This window comes from Geotrypetes seraphini, chromosome 5, assembly GCF_902459505.1.
Source record: "Geotrypetes seraphini chromosome 5, aGeoSer1.1, whole genome shotgun sequence".
Taxonomy (NCBI): Eukaryota; Metazoa; Chordata; class Amphibia; order Gymnophiona; family Dermophiidae; genus Geotrypetes; species Geotrypetes seraphini.
The window spans coordinates 20,162,963-20,186,076 of NC_047088.1; the positions used below are offsets into that span (position 1 = coordinate 20,162,963).

At 45.9% G+C, this 23,114-nt stretch overlaps 1 protein-coding gene across 5 annotated transcripts in view; it reads right to left on the reverse strand.

Moving 5' to 3' along the window:
* The window catches only part of COL4A5 (collagen type IV alpha 5 chain), a 294,489-nt gene that overhangs the window by 101,257 nt on the left and 170,118 nt on the right, over window positions 1-23,114 (reverse strand). For all 5 annotated transcript variants that reach the window (XM_033947291.1, XM_033947290.1, XM_033947293.1 and 2 more), the window contains exons 26-30: window positions 20,484-20,567; window positions 20,292-20,396; window positions 16,442-16,539; window positions 11,215-11,365; window positions 869-982 (exon numbers count right to left, since the gene is read on the reverse strand). In XM_033947291.1, coding sequence (XP_033803182.1) covers window positions 869-982; window positions 11,215-11,365; window positions 16,442-16,539; window positions 20,292-20,396; window positions 20,484-20,567 — 552 coding nt within the window. The remainder of the gene's footprint in view (window positions 1-868; window positions 983-11,214; window positions 11,366-16,441; window positions 16,540-20,291; window positions 20,397-20,483; window positions 20,568-23,114) is intronic.

The window sequence follows — 23,114 nt, forward strand, 5'->3', positions numbered from 1 at the left end:
TCCCCCAGGAACATTAGATAGTCTGAGCCCACCAGGAGAGGCAGGGAATTATGCTCGAGTACCTGAATAAATTCATGTAAACTGCTCCGAGTTCCCCCGGGAGAACAGTATAGAAAATACATAAATATTCTCATTTCTAACATGCGTCCACTCTACTGTGTTGCTCTCCCGTTAGGCTTCTGGATTAGCCCTTTGGGTGCCAGCATAATCTGCTGATTCTGGACCTGCATCCTTGTGCCCAAATTATTTGACTCAACACTAAATAGCCCTAATGGCTGCAGGTGGCACCTATATGGAAGTAGAGAAGGATTTCGCTTGTTTTTGCTGGGCTCACACTTTCCACCATAAATGTAGCGGTTAGAGTGGCTTATGGGCCTGGGTCCTCCTCTCTAAAGTTACTTAAGACACCTCTGTGATGCTTTACTAGGCTTTCCTATGCCAAATTCTACAGACAGGTCTGTGCTCTTTCATTCAGATTTTTTGGGGGTGGATTAGTGAGCAGTAGGGGAGTGTGGGGGTGGGTGTCATATCTTAATATATCCAGGGATCATCTGGTCAATTTGGGGACCTTTGTGGCACTTAGAAGCTTCAAAAACAGGTCTAGCTCAAGTTCCATCCAGGACGTTTTCGAAAGATTCGATGATTGCCGCAAAACATCCCAGTTAAGCATGGCCAAAGTCCACCTATAACACCCCTTCCAAAATGCCCCCTGGAACTCTGGACACACAGTGAATGAAACGTCTCGTCCAGGAAAATGGTTTCGATTATCGGAACTTGGACGCCCCAGCGATGACATCCAAGTGCCGACTTAGTGGTTTTGGGACGTTTTAGGTCTTTGATTATGAGCCCCCTTGGCCTAGAGTCTTACCTGGTGGCCCTGCAGATCCAGGTGGACCACTTGGTCCTGGAGGGCCAATGCCACCAATTCCTGCGACTCCCTGAGGTCCTGGCAAACCAGGTTGCCCATTTAATCCAGGATCACCTGAAAAATGTATTCATGTATTTAATTAGTTGTATTCTTTAAATGCCTAATAATTAAATACTGTCACAGGATTAAAACACAATACAATCAGTATGCAATAATAAAACACTACAATAATTAGCATAATTAAAATATAAAGCATAAAAAACACAAGCACAATAAAACATATAAAAGGAAAGAAAATAAGCCACTTTAAAGCTTACAAGCCTCCTGCCCATACTGCCTATCTGTCTCCGTTCAGACATAGTCAGCCCTTCCATACATGGTTCCCCTATCTAACTAGTTGATTCTTTCAAATACCTTGGCGTAATCCTTGACGCCTCGCTCCCCTTTCAGATCTCCTCAGTTGTTCATTCCTGTTTCTATTTAATTTGTCTCATTCGTTCACTTACCAACACCTATTTTGTAAGTGTTAAGGGCTCATAATGTTAATTCTACACTAATCAGTTAGTATGTGGCAATGTAGTTTCATTAACTGATTAGTACAAACCCACCCATTCTGTGCCCCAGACGCCCCATGGCAAAAAAATGTCTATATTTTAGTGTGCCGGTAGCGTGCATACATGTCCAAAGTACCGTGGGATGCCTGAGTGTGCCCCACGGTACATCTTTTTAAGCTCACCAATCAGTTTTCATTTTTCAGACCCGGACGATCCACTCAACCTCAATCATTCTTTGCCTTCTCCTCAAGTAAAGGTTACACCCATTAAAGATTCACCACTAGACTCCTACCTTACCAAGCGGCTTCCAAAGATCCCGAATGGAGTCAACTGGTTCGATCTTCTACTTTTTACATGCATTCAGAAAGCTCCTAAAAACACTCCTCTTCCCCAAATAGGACATTCTAGTCTAAATTGACTCCCTGTTCCATATTGTTGCTCTAAGACTATGATCATTCTTATTTATTATTTATCATCCCCCTTATAAAACCCTGCTAATATCCCTCTATATGTTCTATTTGTTCCATATACCGCATTTTTCGCTCCATAAGACACACCTGACCATAAGACGCATCCTAGATTTAGAGGAGGAAAAACCAAGAAAAAATTATTCTGAACCAAATTGTGCCTCTGAACCCAATCCCCTAGAAAAATAGACAAATATACTGCAGCAGACAGATTTTGATCACTAAATTGAAATCCTTCCTTTGATGTCTGGTGATTTCTGGTTGCACTAGATAGTTCTTTCTTTCTTTCCTTCCTTACTTCCTCAGGCCCAATAATTGTCTCTTTCTATTCCCTCCCTCCCCCCTCCTTCCTTCCTTTCTATGTTCTGAGTTTGTGCCCCCTCCCCTTCACTGCCTTCCAGCCTTTGTCCTTCCTCCCTCCCACACCGAAGCCTGCCTGCCTTCCTTCCTCCATCCCTGCCGCGCTAATTCCTCCTCCCTGGTCCACTGCTGCCGTAACTCCACAAAGGGCCGGCGGCGTGCAATAGGGCCCACAAGCCTTCCCCCGACATCAATTTCGATGTCAGAGATAAGGGATCCCTCTAACGTCAGAATTAATGTCAGGGGAAGACTTGTGGGTCCTGCGGCGGTGAGTAGTTAAGAGGGCGGCGAGCAGCACCAGTACCAGCAGCAAGGGGGGGGAGCACGAGTAGCAGCAGAACGCCGGGGGAAGCAGAGGTGTATTTGCTCCATAAGATGCACCCCCTTTTTGGGGGTGGAAAAAATGCATCTTATGGAGCGAAAAATGCGGTAATTTTTAATATTTCCTCATATGTTGTAGTTTGCTTCTTGTAAACCACCTCGAACCGAAAGGCTTTTGCGGTACATAAAGATTTATGTTATATTGAAAATTAGTGATTACTGTAGATTGGTAAAAGGGCCCCTAAGTATTTTAAAATGAATGCCTTGATCAAGAGAGTAGCCTGCAACCAAGTTAGCATCTATTTTCTGCTCAGATTGCAGTAGGTTCTATGGAAGCCCCAAATAAACAGCATTACAATAGTCAAGATGGGAGAGAAACACCATTGGCATAACCGTTCTTAAATCTAAATAGGGTACGAAAGAGTGTAGCTGTCCTCACAAATACGTAAGGGATTTAAGGACACGTGCCTATCTATTGAAAGACATGAGTTGATAACATCTAAATCAGAGGTTCTGAACCCAGTCCTTGGGACATACCTGGCCAGTGAGGTTTTCAGGACACCCACAATGAACATGCAAGAGAAAAATTTACAAACAATGGAGGCAGTGCATGCAAATTTATCTCGTGCATATTCATTGTGGGTGTCCTGACTATCTGATTGGTTAGGTAAGTCCCGAGACTGGATTGAGAACCCCTGATCTAAATTATGTACTTTCAATTTCTCCGAGTGACCCCTTGTACTTGTGGTTCCCCACAGTCTGGTGGACAGGGACAGATTCTTCAGACTGTGGGGAACCAGAAGTACAAGGGGTCACTCGGAGAAATTGAGAGGGGGCAGGTTTAGAACAAATGCGAGGAAGTTCTTTTTTACCCAGAGGGTGGTGGACACATGGAACGCGCTTCCGGAAGTTGTGATAGGCCAGAGCACACTACAGGGTTTCAAGGAAGGTTTAGATAGGTTCCTAAAGGATGAGGGGATTGAGGGTTACAGATAGATATAGAGATAGGTTATAGGGATAGTCAGGGACCACTTCACAGGTCAAAGACCTGATGGGCCGCCGCAGAAGCGGACCGCTGGGCGTGATGGACCTCTGGTCTGACCCAGTGGTGGCAACTTCTTATGTTCTTAATAAGGCGTGAGACTTTCATTTCCAGTTTTTAGAGAGAGACTGGAAGCAGACATTTCAGATCTGACAACTCATAATATCCTTATTTTAATCAGTGCTGACTTTCAATCTCGGGCCCACGTTCGATGATTCCTAACTGAACAAACATCCCTTTGAAAAGCAAACTGCCTTTTCTAAAAAAAAAAAAAAATCTGAACTGACAGAAGTATTTGAAAATCATCTGTGTAGCGAAAATAAGTAACTTAGATCTCTACTGGAAACCCCCCCCAAAGGCTGCAGAAAACATTAGAGGATGGGTAATGTCAGAGGGTGATGTCCAGTCTGAGTTTCTGCCTTCATTTCTTATTTGTGAAGTATGTTTTCTACTGCGCATTCTCTCATGCCTAAAAACTCAAGTTGCATCAAAAATAAAGAGCGACTGACTAGGTCAGGGGTGGGCAATTCCAGTCCTCGAGGGCCGCAATCCAGTCGGGTTTTCAGGATTTCCCCAATGAATATGCATGGGATCTATCTGCGTGCACTGCTTTCAATGCATATTCATTGGGGAAATCCTGAAAACCCAACTGGATTTCGGCCTTCGAGGACTGGAGTTGCCCACCCCTGGACTAGGTCAATCCAGCAGCAACAAGAATTGAAGACCATCCAATAAGACTACGGACATGCTAAAACCTTTCCCAAGATGGGACAAGTAAAATGTGTGGCCCAAGATGTTTGTGAGGTTGAAGAGAAACAGCGGCTTATATCAAAACATGGCAGAATGGAAACAGGTCTGCAGCTAGCACACAGCCTGGCATCCAGTCAGTTTCCTTTCAAAATCAGTGGAAGTATAGTGGATGTTGGTACAACAGGATAACATCCACTCACTCAAGGATGCATTGACAAAAATAACAAGCCAGTCAATCATGTTACCATTTACGTACCATCAGCAAGGAGAAAAACCTTGCTAAGAAGTTTCAGGGCAACTGATTTTACCTCCTTTGTTAAGACTTCCAGAACTGCATCCCAGATCTCTATAATTTCTAAGGGAGGATAGTGAATTTGAAGGAAAAACAGGATTCTAATAACTAATGTAAAATGATAAAGTCACTGAAAAGGATCAAGCTGTGAAAATTAAGGTTCCCTCAACAAGCCACCGTCTGATGAAAACAAGGGCTACTGGCTCAGAGTTCAGGACCTTGGACAGTGCAGTTTAACTAACATATCACCAAGAAGAGTACAGTAGAATCTCAGTTATCTGGTATCCACGTAGATTGGTGGATATTGGATAACTGTTTTTCTGGTTAATTTAGTGTGTTAGAAACCTTGTCTAACACGGTCTCAATTCCACCCCCCAAAACACCAGTGCAGAGCCACAAAGCCCTCCTCCCTACTTCAAGTCCCGAACTGATAGCGGACCCTGAGCCATGAACCCCCTCTTTTGCTCCCTCTCTCTCTCTTCCTTACCTGAACCGCAATGGTCGGCAGCCTCAAAACAGGCTGCTCGCTGCCAGCCCTCCTCTGATGCGTCAGAGGAAAGGCCCTGCTGCCAAGCAGCCTGTTTTGCAGCTGCCTCCTACGCTTTGGGTAAGGAAAAGAGAGAGGGAGGGAGGGAGACAGGGAATTCACAGCTCAGGCCCGCTGCCGCTGGTGTTTTGGGGGACAATTTTTTTTGCCAGTTGTGTGAGAGTCCCGGTTAACTGAGACTCTACTGTATTCAACGTAAGGGAAAGTCCCCCGGCACTATTTTTGCCTTCATAATCAAATTGCAATAGAAATAGCATTCTTGACTTTAGCTATTTCTGCACTCTTTCAATCTTATTACCCAAGTGACAACAATGCTACCAGAGTACGTGAAAACGTTTAACTCAAATCCTGATATTTGTTCTTTGTCTGGGTGACTTCTCTGTCTTAATTACTGGTAGATGCCAAGGGTCAAGGCCTAATAATAATTGTCTCTGAAAAAAGGAAGCCCATTTAACCAAATACCATTACTGTTAGAGGAAATTCTTTATCTGACAAAATTTAAAGGGGTCATATGCCTCCTGACAGTCCTGTTGCCAATCCCAGTCTTACTCCTCAAAAACAGGAAGTGACTTCAGAAGGGGGCAGGATCTGAACTGGCAGCAGCAGAGCGTGTAGCTCTGCAGACAACACAGAAGGCCCCATGGCTTTTCTTTGCTTCTTTGCCACTACTGCATATTGCAGAATGCAGCAGTGGCAGAGGAATCATTTCTTAAAAGAGAAGTGTGATTCTGATTGAGGCCAGGACAGGAGAGAAGAGTACAGATGCTAAATTGAGGAGAAAGAAAAGAAAACAGATATGCATGCACATGGGTGTGGAGGGGGGAAGGGGATGCTGGAGGGCAAGGCATTAGGGGGGGATGATGAATTAAGATGGAGGGAGAAAGAAAAAGATATTGGATAGATTAGGGTGGGGACTGTGGACACAGTGGCCCTGATTCTCCAAAAGTGCGTCCCGATTTTAGGCAGCTGTAGACGTCCTACAGCTGTCTAATCAGCCAATCGGGATGCACGTTTTTAAAAAAAAAAAATGCTCCCCAGGCAGGCCGCCCGGGAGAGGCGTCCTATACTAAACGCCGATTCTGTAACCGGCGTCTTTAGAGAATCGGGTTAAATTAGACGCGGCCGCTATACTTATGGCAGCAAGGGATCTCCCTGCTGCAATATGTATAGCGGCCGCGGTTGTTGCGGCCGCCTGTCCCATCACTGACAGGAGAATGCCTAACTCCTCCTGTCGGAACCCCGAGCCCCCTCCTCCCCAAACTCGTAATCGCCGACAGGAGGATGCCCAACTCCTCCTGTCGGAACCCCGGACCCCCCTCCCCCCCAAACTCGGAATCGCCGACAGGAGGATGCCCAACTCCTCCTGTCGGAACCCCGGACCCCCCTTCCCCCCAAACTCGTAATCGCCGACAGAAGGATGCCCAACTCCTCCTGCCGGAAAGCCCAACGACCCCCCACCCCAACTAATCTCCCTCCCCCAACTAACCTTTCAATGTTGGTCAGCTGGACGGGTCTTGCTGCCGTCCAGCTGACGGGTCTGCCTCGTGGAAATGAGACGGCACGCCCCTTCCCGGCCCATCCCCGCTAAATCTAAGGCCTGATTGGCCCAGGCTAGGCACCTTGGCCAATCATGCCTTAGGATTAGTGGTGATAGGCGGACCCACTATGCCTAAGGCCTGATTGGTCCAGGCTTCTACAGCCTGGGCCAATCAGGCCTTAGATTTAGCGGGGATGGGCCGGGAAGGGGCGTGCCGTCTCATTTCCACGAGGCAGACCCGTCGGCTGGACGGAAGCAAGACCCGTCCAGCTGACCAACATTGAAAGGTTAGTTGGGGAAGGGAGATTAGTTGGGGCGGGGGGTCGTTGGGCTTTCCGGCAGGAGGAGTTGGGCATCCTCCTGTCGGCGATTACGAGTTTGGGGGGGAGGGGGTTCCGGGGTTCCGACAGGAGGAGTTAGGCTCCTCCTGTCGGAGATGGGACAGGCGGCCACGGCCGCTATACTTTATTGCAGCAGGGAGATCCCTTGCCGCGATCAGTATAGCGGCCGCGTCTACTTACAATGTAGACCAGCATTTTGCTGGCCTACATTTTAAGCGTCTCTTCCTCTACTAGGGAGACGCGTAGGGCCGCCTAAGTTCGCCTAAGGCCTGTAGGCGAACTTAGGCATCTTGCGGGTCTCCCTAGGCTCCCGGAGGCGCCTTCAGGCCTGCCTGGGGAGCATTTTTTTAAAAAAACGTGCATCCCAATTGGCTGATTAGACAGCTGTAGGACGTCTACAGCTGCCTAACATCGGGACGCACTTTTGGAGAATCAGGGCCAGTGTGTGTATGTGGGGGGGGGGGGGAGAATAAGGGCACGAGGACAGATAGAGACACAAAGAAGGATGCTAGATCCTGTGTGGAGTACAAAGAGAGGGAGATGCTTGGCTTGTGGAGGAAAGTAGAAAGAAAAAAAGATGATAGGAAGAAGGGATAGAGAAACAAAGAGAAGCTGGATGGTGGGCATAAGATGATTGGGAAATACTAGATGGAGGTGGAAAGAGAGAGTTGAGATACTGGGTAGAAGGTGAGAGAGGAGATGACAGGAAGAGGAGGGAGAGAAAGGGCACTGTACAGAGGGGAAGAGAGGAGGAACTGGAAGGAGGGGGACAGAGAGGAGTATCATAAAAAATGAAGAATCATAGGATGAGAAATAGGAGGTCTGGGGTAGAGAGTTGCGTGGGGACAGAAGTCCCACCCATCCCCATGAGGAATCCCCTCTGTCCCCGCCCGTCCCTATAAACTTCAGAAATAGTTATTTCAGTTAATTATGCTAATGAATTAAAGGCTCTGGTAGAAACCCATTTAAAAATAAGCAAAAAGACTATTAATTTTGAAATATTAATTGGGAAGAATACATACTTTGTAAACGGGTTTCTACCAGAGCCTCTAATGTTTATAAATTTTTATCAACACAACTAACATACTACTTTATCCTGAAGCAAAAAAAAAAAAAAAGAAATTTTTTCCTATCTTTGTTGCCTGGTTTCTACTTTCCTCATGTTCTCATTCAATTCCTTTCATCCACTGTCTCTCTTCTCTTTGCGTCTTCCATTTGCTCTGTTACTGTGCCTCTCCCTTTCTCCCCCCTTCCAAATTGGTCTGGCACCCATCTTCTTCCCTCCGCTCCCCCCATAGTCTGGCATCTCTGTCTTCTTCCCTGCCAGCGTCTTCTCCCCACTCTCTCTTCCCCATTTCCTTTCAGCGTCCTTCTCCCCCCCCATCTTCCCCATGTCCTGTCAGCGTCCTTCTCCCCCCTCTGTCTTCCACATGTGCTTCCAGCGTCCTTCTCCCCCGCTGTCTTCCCCATGTCCTTTCAGCGTCTTTCTCCCCCCGTCTTCCCCATGCCCTTTCAGCGTCCTTCTCCCCCTTTTGTCTTCCCCATGTGCTTTCAGCATCCTTCTCCACCCCTTTGTCTTCCCCATGTGCTTTCAGTGTCCTTCTCCCCCATGTCCTTTCAGCGTCCTTCTCCATCCCTTTGTCTTCCCCAGTGCTTTCAGCGTCCTTCTCCCCCCTCAGTTTTACCCATTTCCCTTAAGCGTCTTTTCTTCTGAATTCCACCTTTCCTCCCTTTCTCCCTCCCTGCCCCTTACCTTTGCGACTCTTCCCCATCTGACCGACAACAGAACAGGCCCGGTCCGACAAACCTCCCTGCCCTGTAGCTGCAAATCTAAATTACCTTCTTACAGCAGCTGGAGTATTGAAGCTGCTGTAAGAAAGTAATTTAGATTTGCGGCTACAGGGCAGGGAGGTTTGTCGGCCGGGCCTGTTGTCGGTCGGTCGGGGGAAGCGCCACAAAGGTAAGGGGACCTGACCGGCTGTGCACACTCCCTTCCCATGGCTGCACCCGGGGTGGACCGCCCCCCTCCTTTGGTACGCCACTGCCTTTTCCCTACCTGCCCTGCTGCACACAGCCGACCAGAAGTCTTCCCAATGTCAGCGCTGACGTCGGAGGAAGGGAGGGCTTTGCTTAAGCCCTCCCTCCGACGTCAGCGCTGACATCGGGGAAGAATTCCGATTGGCTATGTGTGCTGCAGCAGGGCAGGCAGGAAATGGAAGATGAGCCTCGCAGCAGGGCAGGTAGGAAAATCAGATGAGTCTCGCGGCATTGAACCCCACGGGATCCCCGTGACCCGAAGGGGGAACCTGCGGGATCCCCACGGGTCCCGCGGGATTCCCGTCGTCCCCGTTCCCGTGCAGGTCTCTAGTCTGGGGTGAGGGAGATGGAGAAGGAAAGCTACAGATAGATGTAGTAAACAGGAAGATTGAAGACTGGACAGTAAGAATAAATTAAATCTAATTAGATAGGTATAAAAAAAAATGAAAAGGGGTTGAAAGAAAAAGATCAAAATCAGAAGTGGATGTGAAGTAGAGAATGACACAGGGACAGAATATGTCCCTGTCCCCACAGATAACCACAGAAGTGTCTACCTCAGCCTCTGTCCTTCTACACCATCATTCAATGTAAGGCTTAAGGATCAGTGGTTGTGATTCTTCCCTCTCTCTTTAAAGAATGACACGGAGATGGTTTCATTGTGTAGAAGACTGAAGTGCAAATAAACTGGAGACTCTGGAAAAGAGCTGAGAAAAGACAGAGGAAAGCAGAAACTGGAGACTGGGACAAACATGGATAAAATGGCCAGACAACAAAGGGAGAATAAAGAGTTTTATTTTTTAACTTTGCAATTGGAAATTGTCAGTTTTACAGTAGGAATTTACCTTGGCTTTCTTTATATTTTGCAATTTGAATATTTTTGTATGGTTAGTTATATGGGGTAAGGTCCTAGATCCATTATAATGGGACTGTGGTATGTGTCACAGATCTAGAGGTTCAGGGTTTATATTAAGATTTTCAGAGCTGCCAAGTTACCTGGTTCCAACAAGGAAATTTTAGACCATTTCTGATAATCCTGTACTGATGCATTATAGAACCCCTAGCATTGATTTCAATACGTAGAATCAAAGACTATAACTCCCATGCTGCTTTGGGGTGTAAGTTCAAAACCAGGATTGGCCAAAAAGTCTCCCTCCTGGAACTAGGTAACTTAACATGTCTAGGTAAAGAGAAGGGCGACAAAAATGTCTAGGTACAGAGAAGGGCGATGAAAGTAATAAAAAGGATGGGACGACTTCCCTATGAGGAAAGACTAAAGTGGCTAGGTCTCTTCAGCTTGGAGAAGAAATGGCTGAGGGGGGATATGATAGAGGTCTATAAAATACTGAGTGGAAAGGGTAGAAGTAAATTGCTTGTTTACTTTTTCCAAAAATACTAGGTCTAGGGGGCATGCGATGAAGCTACTAAGTAGTAATTTAAAACAAACTGGAGAAAATATTTCTTCACACAATGTGTAATTAAAATCTGGAATTCGTTGCCGGAGATAGTGGTGAAATCAGTTTGCTCAGCAGGGTTTAAAAAAGGTTTGGCTAATTTCCTAAAAGAGAAGTGCATGGCCCCCAGGTGTCCGGAGAGTGAATTACAGATACTTCAAGGAACCTAACCCTGTTCTCCCAATAGGACCCACTGTTCACTCTCTGCGGTTTTGAGGTGGGAGGTGTACTGCTGGAACCTCTATTTTCCCATAGACTCAGCATTTCATTATTCATGATTTCACGGTTCACGAACAGATAGGGAAAATATTTGAGTACCCGATTCTAAATCACTTAGATAACTGACAGGCGGTATATAAATACCTTAAATAAATAAATACTACTGTGAATAACGAGAACGGACTGTGTGTATAACACATGTGTGCATACAATGAAGGCAGTGCAAATCTATCTCATGGAGAGTGACTGTGGATATTCTTAAAATCCAACTGGCCAAGCAAACATCAAGGATGGAAATACAAACCATTACATTAGAATGAGGATTGATTATAGAACCTGGAAAGTCTGAAAGCGTAGCATAAACAACATCTTAGATGATTCACCCCTTCCAAAAGAGGGAAATACTAGGTTATCAAAGAGTTTGCTACCTTTTGGTCCTGGCAACCCTTCGAGACTTGAACGTCCTGGAATACCAGGGCTTCCTGGAATACCGGGGTCACCTTTTGGCCCGTGACTTCCTTTTAAACCTGTAGGACCTGGTGGCCCTGCAGGACCCGGGAGGCCAAATCCAGGCTCACCCTACCAATACAAAAAAAAAATACAAATTACAAATGAACTCTCTTTCTATTTGCATTTTAAATGAGAAAAAATCTTTACAAGCAATGCGTTGTATCGTTTTGATTCTTGCGGCTGTCAGGGTGGTAGATTCAGGGGCAATGTTAGGAAATTCTACTTTACGGAGAGGGTAGTGGATGCCTGGAATGCGCTCCCGAGAGAGGTGGTGGAGAGTAAAACTGTGACTGAGTTCAAAGAAGCGTGGGATGAACACAGAAGATTTAGAATCAGAAAATAATATTAAAGATTGAACTAGGCCAGTTACTGGGCAGACTTGTACGGTCTGTGTCTGTGTATGGCCGTTTGGTGGGGGATGGGCTGGGGAGGGCTTCAATGGCTGGGAGGATGTAGATGGGCTGGAGTAAGTCTTAACAGAGATTTCGGCAGTTGGAACCCAAGCACAGTACTGGGTAAAGCTTTGGATTCTCGCCCAGAAATAGCTAAGAAGAAAAAAAAAAAAAAATTTAAATTGAATCAGGTTGGGCAGACTGGATGGACCATTCGGGTCTTTATCTGCCGTCATCTACTATGTTACTATGTTAACTTGGATGCAGCCGTACCCAACAGCTGTACGAACCACGACGCCAATCATGGAAGCCAAAGGGAATGCATTGAAGGTACTGAAGAAGGGAGGGGTAAAAGGTAGAGCTGCATTTTGTTTAAAATTTTTGATTGCTCTCAATCGTACTAGTAACAATTTTAATTGTGTATGTAAAGGTATTGTATTTATTTCCCACTGCAGCTCCTTGTGACGCTTTATAAGTCGCTTAACTCTACATTGCCCCAGGTATAAATTATGCACCTGCATATATTGTAGCCACAGAAAGGCGGTATATCCAATCGCATAACCCTTCCCTTCCGTAAAAGACTGATAATCTCTTTCCCTCCCCATCCCCAGGTCTAAACATCGCTTTATTTCTCTTCCTTCCATCCTGCTCTTCTTCTCCCAGGTCTATTCTCTCTCTTTCTTTCCTAGGGTCCATTATCTCCCTCCCTCCCCTCCACCCTCACGTGCAGCGACACAAACCTGGTAGTGAGCAACGCCAAGCTCTTCTTGTGCCTGCTGGAGCTCACCACCTCAGCCACAGCTTCTACCGATGGCTCCTCTAGTTCTGCTCATGGGTCTACAGTTTCTTCCCTCTCCCTACCCATGGTTTGGCATTTGCCTCTCCCACCCTCCCCCCGTCACCCCCTGCTGGTCTTCTGCTGGGTCCTGGCAGTGGTGCACATACATTGCCTGCAGCCTCTCCAAAGCTCTCTCTTTGACCCATCCCACTTCCTCCGATATCACTTCCTGTTTCTGAATGGGCAGGACCAGCCAGAGGGAAAGCTTCAGACCAGGCTCCAGGCAAGAAGGGCTATATTCTGTAATTGGCACCTATCGCATGTCAATCACTTTTAGGCACCCGTTAAAGAATTGCACTTAGGATCACCTAATTTAAAACTCAGGTGCCTGTAATGTAGGCCAGGGTTTTAAAGGTCTACATTATAAGTAATAGCGTAGTAAGGGGGAGGGGGGGCGACTTGGTGAAGGCGCTGGCACCTCTCCCCCTCTCTGCCCCCAATACCTCATCGGCTCTTTGCTCCTCCCCCCGTCGGCATGAGCAGCATCTCCAATCTGTTGCTCACACTGGCCTCGGCTCTCCCTCTAAAGTTACTACCTGGTCGCGGCACCAGGAAATGACATCAGAGGGAAAGCCAAGGCCAGCACGCGAAGGAGGTTGGAGATGCTGCTCGGCCGGCAAAGAGTTTAAAAAGTACGGGGGGTTCCCTCTTTTCCTTTTTTTTTTTCCTCTCTCTGCCCCTTTGTATTTTATTTCAATTGTGTTCCCAGATTCTGGCATTGAGGGGGGTAGGGTGGTGATGTTGGGGGGGGGGGGTAGGGTGGTGATGTTGGGGGGGGGTAGGGTGGTGATGTTGGGGGGGTAGGGTGGTGATGTTGGGGGGGGTAGGGTGGTGATGTTGGGGGGGGGGTAGGGTGGTGATGTTGGGGGGGGGTAGAGTGGTGATGTTGGGGAGGGTAGGGTGGTGATGTTGGGGAGGGTAGGGTGGTGATGTTGTAAATTTGAAATCTCTTTGTTACACTGTATATATTTGATGTAACCATGTGTTCTTATTTGGTTTCTCTTCTGAATTTTGTAACCTTGGCTGTGGGGTGGGGGGAGATTGGTATATCTGTCGACTGCTGCAGTTGTTTTTCTTATGCTCTTGTGTCGTTCAATGGCACTTTATCTTTAATAAAAACAGATTTTCCTTAAAAGGTACGGGGGGAGGGAAGACACGCACTTGGTGGGGGAGGTGTGTGGTCCAGAAGTAAGGCGGGGGTGCTACCACCCCAGGAGCCTCCTATCTTCGCTACGCCACTGATTATAAGCACTTAAATCCTTTACAGCAGGGGTGTCCAACCTGTGACCCTGTGAAGTGTTTTGTGCGGCCCTGGTCGAGGGCGATGCAGTGTTTTTCCTCAGCTGCCCCCCCGGGTGTTTACCGTCTTGCCGGCTCCCTCCTGTGTCTTGCTGCAGCATTTGTGCGGCCCCAGAAACATTTCTTTTCAGCCAATGCGGCCCAGGGAAGCCTAAAGGTTGGACACCCCTGCTTTACAGAATTGCGCCTAAGTCACATTCCACCCCTTAAACATGCCTACTTTACTGCTAGGCACCTCTAGGTGTCATGCTATAGGCGCCTATCCTTTGTAGATTCACGCCTAAGAAGATAGGCACCTATCACCCAATTAAGTTTTATTTACAGTGGTACCTCGGTTTACGAGTGCACCGGTTTGCGAGCGTTTTGCAAGACGAGCAAAACATTTGCAAAATCGGCACCTCGGAAACCGAGCATGCCTCGATTTGCGAGCAGCGCCTCCCGCTGCGATCCGGCACCCTCCCCCCCCGCCACAATCGGGCACCCCCTCTCCCGCTTCTTACTGTCATCTGGGCCTGGGCACCAGCACCGGCATGTCCTGTGCGTTAATGCCGGTGCCCTCTTCTTGCTGGGGGGGGGGGGCAGATCACGGGGGGAGGGTGCCGGATCACAGGGGGGCCTTCGGGGGGAGCAATGTCGGTTCTCGTGTGTGGGGGGGGAATAGAGCAGCGCCGCTGGCCTCAGGGGGTGGGGACGTATCAAAGTGAGTTTCCATTATTTCCTATGGGGAAACTTGCTTTGATAAACGAGCATTTTGGATTGCGAGCATGCTCCTGGAACGGATTATGCTCGTAATCCAAGGTACCACTGTATTTCAATTATGAGCTTATTAAATTTTCTAATTAAGATAGGTGTTTAACTCTAGGCACCTATCTTTCTGGCCACCTCTTATAGAATTTGCCTTGACATGCCCAATGGAACAACAAATATTTAAGATAGACAAGCACGGGGAGGGGGGAGGGGAGCTGGTGATGTTGAATTGTGTGTGTGTGGGGGGGGGGGGGGGTCTGGATCATGCCAAGGACAGGTGTTGGGAGTGGAAGAGAGCAGAAGAGATGTTTGGAGGAGACAGGAGATGCTGGAACATGATTCATTTTCTTAATCGCAATTCATTTTTTAAAATCACAATTAATAATTAATGTATTAATTGCAAAGCTAACTGTGATTAACTTGCTGCCCTAATAAAAAGGAGAAAAAAAAACCCCATTAAATAAAATCCACTCTCCAGACAGCTCATTTGAGAAGAGACTTCAAGGCACACCACTTTTCTTTTTCATGTTGACACTGGATCAAACAGGAAGCCATATAAGGTTTGAGAGGAGGGGACAGTCCAGGGGAGAAAAGATGCAAGAGGGGGAGATGCTGGACTACATTGGAGGCAGTGACAGAATTAGCACTCAGCGTGCTGCATCTCGGAATCTAGCTTTGGCACCCAGTTATAGAATACAAAACAAAATTGAGAGAAAATAATTCAAAAAAAGGATTCAATTATAGCATATAGAATCATAATATAGAATCCCTTGTGAGAAAAATATATTATTATGAAAATCAAGTCAAAAATAGTGTAATGCAATAAAATAATCAAATTAATAAATAACTTATACATTTTAATTATAAATTTCATTCATATCATCAAAATTGCATCAAAACACATATATATACAAAACCTAAACAAACCATAAACTAAAAATCAAGACACATACATAAATACAGAAATTCAAAACCAAGACAGCCAAAGGATTTAACTTAGTTCATCAAGAAAATGTTCAATAAATCACTTAGCTTAAAATCCAGTAAAGTCAAGGCCACAAATAGGCATCCTGGCCATCTTGGGATCAGGTGAAACAGGTCTGAGTCAAATCAAATCAAATTTGATTCGGACCTGTTTCACCTGATCCCATGATTTGATTTGATTCAGACCTGTTTCACCTGATCCCAAGATGGCCAGGATGCCTATTTGTGGCCTTGACTTTACTGGATTTTAAGCTAAGTGATTTATTGAACATTTTCTTGATGAACTAAGTTAAATCCTTTGGCTGTCTTGGTTTTGAATTTCTGTAGTTATGTATGTGTCTTGATTTTTAGTTTATGGTTTGTATAGGTTTTGTATATATATGTGTTTTGATGCAATTTTGATGATATGAATGAAATTTATAATTAATAAAGTGTATGTTATTTATTAATTTGATTATTTTATTGCATTACACTATTTTTGACTTGATTTTCATAATAATATATTTTTCTCACAAGGGATTCTATATTATGATTATATACCCAGTTATAGAATTACAAACCATGAGAACTTAGAAAAAAAATTAGAATCACAAAGAAAACAAGCGCTTATGAGAAGAGACCAAGGGCTCCTTTTACTAAGCCGCGTTAGGGCATTAACGCGCAGAAGAGCACGCGTTAAATTGCCCCACGCGCTAGACGTTAACGCCAGCATTGAGTTGGCATTAGTTCTAGCCACGTAGCGCGGGTTTAGTGCGCACTAAAATGCAGCGTGCGCTAAAAACACTACTGCAGCTTAGTAAAAGAAGCCCTAAGCATTATCTGGAGACTTCCTTTGGGGACATAAAAGAAAAAAAAAAAAAGAAATAAAACAAACAACTTTCTAACCTTTTGGCCTGTCAAACCTGGTAACCCCGGTATCCCGTCTTGACCAGGTTTTCCTTGCAACCCTGGAACACCAGGTGCTCCCGAGGTTCCTGGCAAACCTGAAGATAGATTAAAAAGAAAACAAAACACCATAAGAAATAGAAAGTGGAGCCTACCAGAGAATCCATTTCTAACAAGAGACAACGTTAATGGTCTGAAAGCTAGTTCTACCAAGGACATTACATAAGAACATAAGAATAGCCATACTAGGTCAGACGGAGGGTCCATCTAGCCCAGTATCCTGCTTCCAGCAGTGGCCAATCCAGGTCATAGGTACCTGGCAGAATCCCAAAGAACAGCAAGATTCCAGAACCCCAAAGAACAGCAAGATTCCGGAACCCCAAAGAACAGCAAGATTCCGGAACCCCAAAGAACAACAAGATTCCAGAATCACAAAGAGTAGGAAAATTCAGTTAAGCGCATGAATTTTTATTTTAAATAGTAAAGAGGCTTCACATTTACAATACAGTACAATGTCTGTACACTAGATTAGTTTATTCGTGTGGCGGTTGAGAAAAATAGTACAAAAGGAAGTGGGAACGGACAATGAACACTCCACTGAAGAACAATGATGGAAAACCAAATTTGTTTATTTCAGAAAAGGACATAAGCAGAAGCTGCGGACCCGACACAGCACTGTGTTTCGGCGTCTGAGGAACGACTGCATCGGGGTCACTAAACATAAAAACATGACACAACATATTAAATCACATTATATAAAAATTACAAAATTTTTCATAAGAAATACAAATAAATCAATACCAGAGGCCAATCAAATAAATAAATACATATAAATACAACAAATGATAAATATGTCAAAGATATGTATCTGTGACAAACAAAATATATGATAATCTATATGCAAATTCATAAAAATGGAACCAAACCTGTGGCGTATGTGTTCACAGATGACAGGTCTGGGATAAAACAAAGCTGTGTAGTAAAAATATGGAAACAGGACCATCAAAATGCCATGGGATCCTTTTATCAAGCTGCGGTAGGGGTTTAACATGCGTAATACCAAGCGTTAAACCACCTGCCGCGCTAGCCGCTAATGTCTGCATTGAGCAGGCGTTAGTTTTTTAGCTGGCCACGGGGGTTAGCGCGTGTGAAATGTCCGACGCGCTAACCCCGCTAGCGTGGCTTGATAAACGGAGCCCCATATTTCATCAGGAGAAAAACTCTAAAAAGGCTCCGTTTATAGCCACTTCTTTTTCTTATTGCTTCTTTATTTCATCATTTTTATTATGTTGGTTCTTTTGGCTTATTTTCCTTTGGTGCGGTTTTCTTACTCCTTCCTCCCTTTCTTTTTTCTTTCTCTCTCTTTTTTCCTTCTTTTCTCTCGGCCCCCTTTTTCTTCTTTTTTCCTTTTTCTCCTTACCTGTGGCTTTTCATATCTCTCTTTATACTCACCTTCCTCTTTCTTCAGTTCAGGTTTACAATGCATGAAATGTTACACTGGAGATTCTCTGTATTAACATTCTATAAAGTTGCTATTTTGTTACAAAGTTATGTAGCGATACACTTGAGATCCCATATGGTTGCTAGCTTGTTACAAAACTTGTTCTTTCAATCAAATAGCTTTTGAAGTTTATTCACGCAGCTACATGTTTTGTGCTCTTTTATTATCTTATGTAAATATTATGTTACTAGTCTTTAAGCCCGTTACATTAACGGGTGCTAGAATAGATGTGTCTGTCTGTCTGTGTTTCTTTATCTCTCTCTCTTTGGCCGCTGTCTGTATCCTTCTGTCTCCCCCCCCCCCAAGCAAAGCTGTCTGCCCCCAGCACACACCTTCCACCCAAAGCAGCCCCCTTTCCCTCTCCCTAACTGTCTCTCCATGACCCTCTTCTGTCTTCCCCCCAGAGCAAAGCTGTCTGTCCCCAGCACACCTCCCCCTAAAGCAGCCCCCTTTCCCTCTCCCTATCTCTCCATTGCCCCTTCTGTCTCCTCCCAGAGCAAAGCTGTCTGTCCCCAGCACACCTCCCCTCCAAAGCAGCCCCCTTTCCCTCTCTCTCCATGGCCCCTTCTGTCTTCCCCCCAGAGCAAACCTGTTTGCCCCAAGCACAACCCTCCCCCCAAAGCAGCCCCCTTTCCCTCTCCCTAACTGTCTCTCCATGGCCCCTTCTGTCTCCTCCCAGAGCAAAGCTGTCTGTCCCCAGCACACCTCCCCCCCAAAGCAACCCCCTTTCCCTCTCACTATCCATGGCCCCTTCTGTCTCCCCCCAGCACACCCCTCCCCCCAAAGTAGCCCCTTTCCCTTTCCCTCTCCCCCTGGCTCCCGGTATTGATCCCCTTCTTACCCTCCCTCCATCCCGGCGTCTTCTGGCCTGCTCCTCTTCAAAGCAGCCTGCAATCGTGGTGGCCGGCTTTAGCGAACCTAGCAGGCCGCTCTCCAACTCGGTAGCACGTTCCCTATGAAGTGATCCCGTGCGTCAGAGGGAACGTGCTACCGAGGTTGGAGAGCAGCCTGCGAGGTTCTTTAAAGCCGGCCACAATTGCAGGCTGCTCTGAAGAGGAGGATCAGCGGCAGCAGCGGCGAGTGAGGGCGGGAGGTGATGCGGCGAGGACGCGGGCAGGGAGAGAGCACAGTCGCGCGCCTCCAGCCCCTGCAAGCGCCGTGAGGTGTCATATAGAATACTGCCACAGAAGCACACCTCACGGCGCCAGGAATCACGAATTTTCAAGAGCGCATGCGCGCTCTAGGGTTTTATTATTATAGATGCTGTAGTTTTCTTGAGTTTTTCTCCTGATGAAATATGGCATTTTGATGGTCCTATTTCCATATTTTTACTACACAGCTTTGTTTTATCCCAGACCTGTCATCTGTGAACACATATGCCACAGGTTTGGTTCCATTTTTATGAATTTGCATATACATTATCATATGTTTTGTTTGTCACATATACATATCTTTGACATATTTATCATTCGTTGTATTTATTTATTTGATTGGCCTCTAGTATTGATTTATTTGTAAGGCTTATGAAAAATTTTGTAATTTTTATATGATGTGATTTAATATGTTGCGTTGTGTTTTTATGTTTAGTGACCCCTGATGCAGGCATTCCTCAGACGCCGAAACACAGTGCTGTGTCAGGTCCGCAGCTTCTGCTTGTGTCCTTTTCTGAAATAAACAAGTTGGTTTTCCATCAGTGTTCTTCAGTGGAACGCTCATTGTCCGTTCCCACTTCCTTTTGTACTGTTTTATACCCGTGGGTTCTCTGTCCTGTTGGACTTTTTGGTGTTTACTTTTTCTCTACCTCCACCTGCTGGTAGGAAGGGATAACCCATTTGTGCAGAATGGTGAGCTGACTCTATGAAAAGCCCTTTTCATTCTTAGGATGATGAGTTAGTAAAGCCAAGGACAGAGGGACACGAAACAGCAACCTTCTGTGTTTTCTCTACCTCCGTACTAAAGGAAGTGGGAACGGACAATGAGCACTCCACTGTGGACCACAGCTTCTGCTTGTGTCCTTTTCTAAAATAAATAAGTTGGTTTTCTATCAGTGTTCTTCAGTGGAGCGCTCATTGTCAGTTCCTACTTCCTTTTGTACTGTTTTATATCCGTGGGTTCTCTGTCCCGTTGGACTTTTTGGTTGAGAAAAATAAACATCAGAGAAATATATGTAACTATACAGAAATAATAATCCCCCCTTATTCTTACATAAAAAAAAGTATAATCCGATGATGGATGCCCCCCCCCCCACCCCCTCCATGGTGTTCCTTTCTGTACTGTCCTTACTGAAACCATCTACTAACCTCCATGGCCCCTGTTACCCATGTAATAATTCATCTTTAGGAAAGCTACCTTTTGGACCTGATGAGCCAGGAAATCCAATGCCAGGCACTCCTGGATCACCTTTTGCACCTGGAAGACCTGACCGGCCAGGCTGACCTGAATGACCGGGTTCACCTTCGGGTAAAATGGATTAAATTAGAAAAATCCGATTAAATGGACAGCAAGGGCTATGAGAAATTCTATGGAAGAGAAGGAACTTACCCGGAGAGCCAGCCTCACCGGGTGCGCCTGGGAGACCAGGGGGGCCTGGCTCGGACACAGTTCGTCCTGGTTCTCCTGTAGGACCTAAGAGAAAAGGAAGGATGGGGAATAAATGGAAGAACTGTGACTGGAGAAAAAAAGATGCCCTGGTGTTAGTTACTGAAGGCAACACCTTTCGGTTACATACAGTAGCGTAGGAAAGGGGGAGGGGCAGTCTGCCCTAGGCACGATCTTTGTAAAGGGCACAGACACCAGTCCTCCTCTCCTTCCAGACACCCCCTACTACACGGGTGTGCCCCCTTCCCTTGTACCTCTAAATTTTTCCCGCTCGAGCAGCATTACGAACTTGCTGACCGCATCAGTGTCGCCTCTCTTTGATGTCACTTCTGGGCCCTGCACCTAGAAGTGACATCAGAGGGCTAGCTGGCACGACGTGGGCAGCAAGTTCGTAACGCTGCTCATGCAAGGAAAATTTAGAGGTACGAGGGGGAAGGGGGCGCCACAGCCCCAGGTCACTCTCGCTAGGCCACCGGTTACATATAACATATACATCATGCATCTTAAATACTTCATACAAGATATACGTTATGTTATTTCTGGTCTTATATCCCGTGAAATGCTCCGAGGTGGCGTTCCAAGGCGGGTTACAGCAAGAATCAGTACAACACGAACATGACAACAGCCATTGCTTCAGTATAAGGATAAAGATACAGCGTGGGCAACAGTCCAGTTTTCATCCTAGCATAGATTTCCGATGCAGTGAGTTTGTGGGTGGTGCATTTACGTCATAACCGAGAGCGCGTAGTCCACCATTGAGGTCGAGTTAGGCACCTAGCCAGGATTTTTGAGAGAGCCACGTTTTCAGGTTTTTAACGAAAACAGAGCATACGTGGTGGTAGCGCCTTGGGAAGCGAGTTCCGTGTTTTTGTGGTTTGATAGGTAAGCCTTAACATAGATGAATCTAACAAGATTCCTAACTTGGGTTGGGAGGGATACAGTGCTATCATTCCGCTACGTCTAAGTTATTATCTGCAAATGCAATTGTTTTTTTTAAGCAATGTTTTAACCGATTCTTTGTTTGGTAGGTCTACTACTTAGTAAAATTCTTCTCGATAACAATAAGAACAAAAAAATTTTGGAAAAAAAAACCAAACAATAAGAACAAAAAAGTGTGCCCACTCTATCCATGCAACATGGAATGCACAGTGCCTAGTCATAGCAAGGGTGATTTAGATGGCCTTACAAACAAGAGGTGGACAACTCCAGTCCTCAAGGGCCGGAATCCAGTCGGGTTTTCAGGATTTCCCCAATGAATATGGAAGAGATCTATTTGCATGCACTGCTTTCAATGCATATTCATTGGGGAAACCCTGAAAACCCAACTGGATTCCGGCCCCCAAGGACTGGAGTTGTCCACCCCTGCTCTAATTCAAACACATATACTATGGTCCGGTTTCTCTAAATGGCGCTGGATTTTTTAGGCATCAGTAGGCGAACAAGTTCAGTGAAAAACGCTGTTTTAAACTTATTTTCAAGGTGCCTCAAATAAAAAAAAAAAAAAATCGGCGTCAGATTTGAATTGGGTTTTATTGGCACAACCAATTATAATGCCACTTAAACCCAATTAAGTTAGGTGGTGGCAGGGCGGCTACGGCTGATTAACGTTCAAAAGAACATAAGAATTGCCGCTGCTGGGTCAGACCAATGGTCCATCCTGCCCAGCAGTCCGCTCACGCGGCGGCTCCAAGGTCAAGACCAGTGCTCCAAATGAGTCCAGTCTCATCAGTTTAACATGAACATGTCCAACTTTGTCTTGAAACCCTGGAGCAGGGGTAGGGAACTCCGGTCCTCGAGAGCCCTAATCCAGTCGGGTTTTCAGGATTTCCCCAATGAATATGCATGAGATCTATTTGCATGCACTGCTTTCAATGCATATCCATTGGGGAAATCCTGAAAACCCGACTGGATTAGGGCTCTCAAGGACCGGAGTTCTCTACCCCTGCCCTGGAGGGTGTTTCCCCCTATAACAAACTCCTGAAGAGCGTACAGTCAGGGCTGTGGAGTCGGAGTCGAGGAGTCGGAGTCTGAGGAAATTTCGGGTACCTGGAGTCGGAGTCAGAAGTACAAAAAATTGAGGAGTCGGAGTCGGAACATTTATCTACCGACTCCATTTTTGAACTTGGCATACCAATCACGAGCGATTCTTTCAGCTATAGCACCCACTATATACACAGCACAAATGTTGCGAGCAGCTTCTGCGGCCTTAGAACCTTGATTAAAAGCAAAAAGAAGGTGGTGTCGAAAATGCTCATTTCTCTCAACTTGACATTCCATTTTAACGATCTGAAAATTAACCAGTGCTGTGGAGTCGGAGTCGAGGAGTCGGAGGAAATTTCGGGTACCTGGAGTCAGAGTCGGAATCTGAAGTACAAAAAACTGAGGAGTCGGAGTCGGAACATTTATCTACCGACTCCACAGCCCTGGTACCAGTTTTCTACCACTCTCTGGCGGCTGTTGTGGAATCTGTCCCTTTGTAACTTCAGCTTTAAAAATATGTTTCCGAAGACTGACTTCCCTTCAACGAAACAAAGTCAACACAATAACTAAGGCTCTTTCATGAACAGCAACACA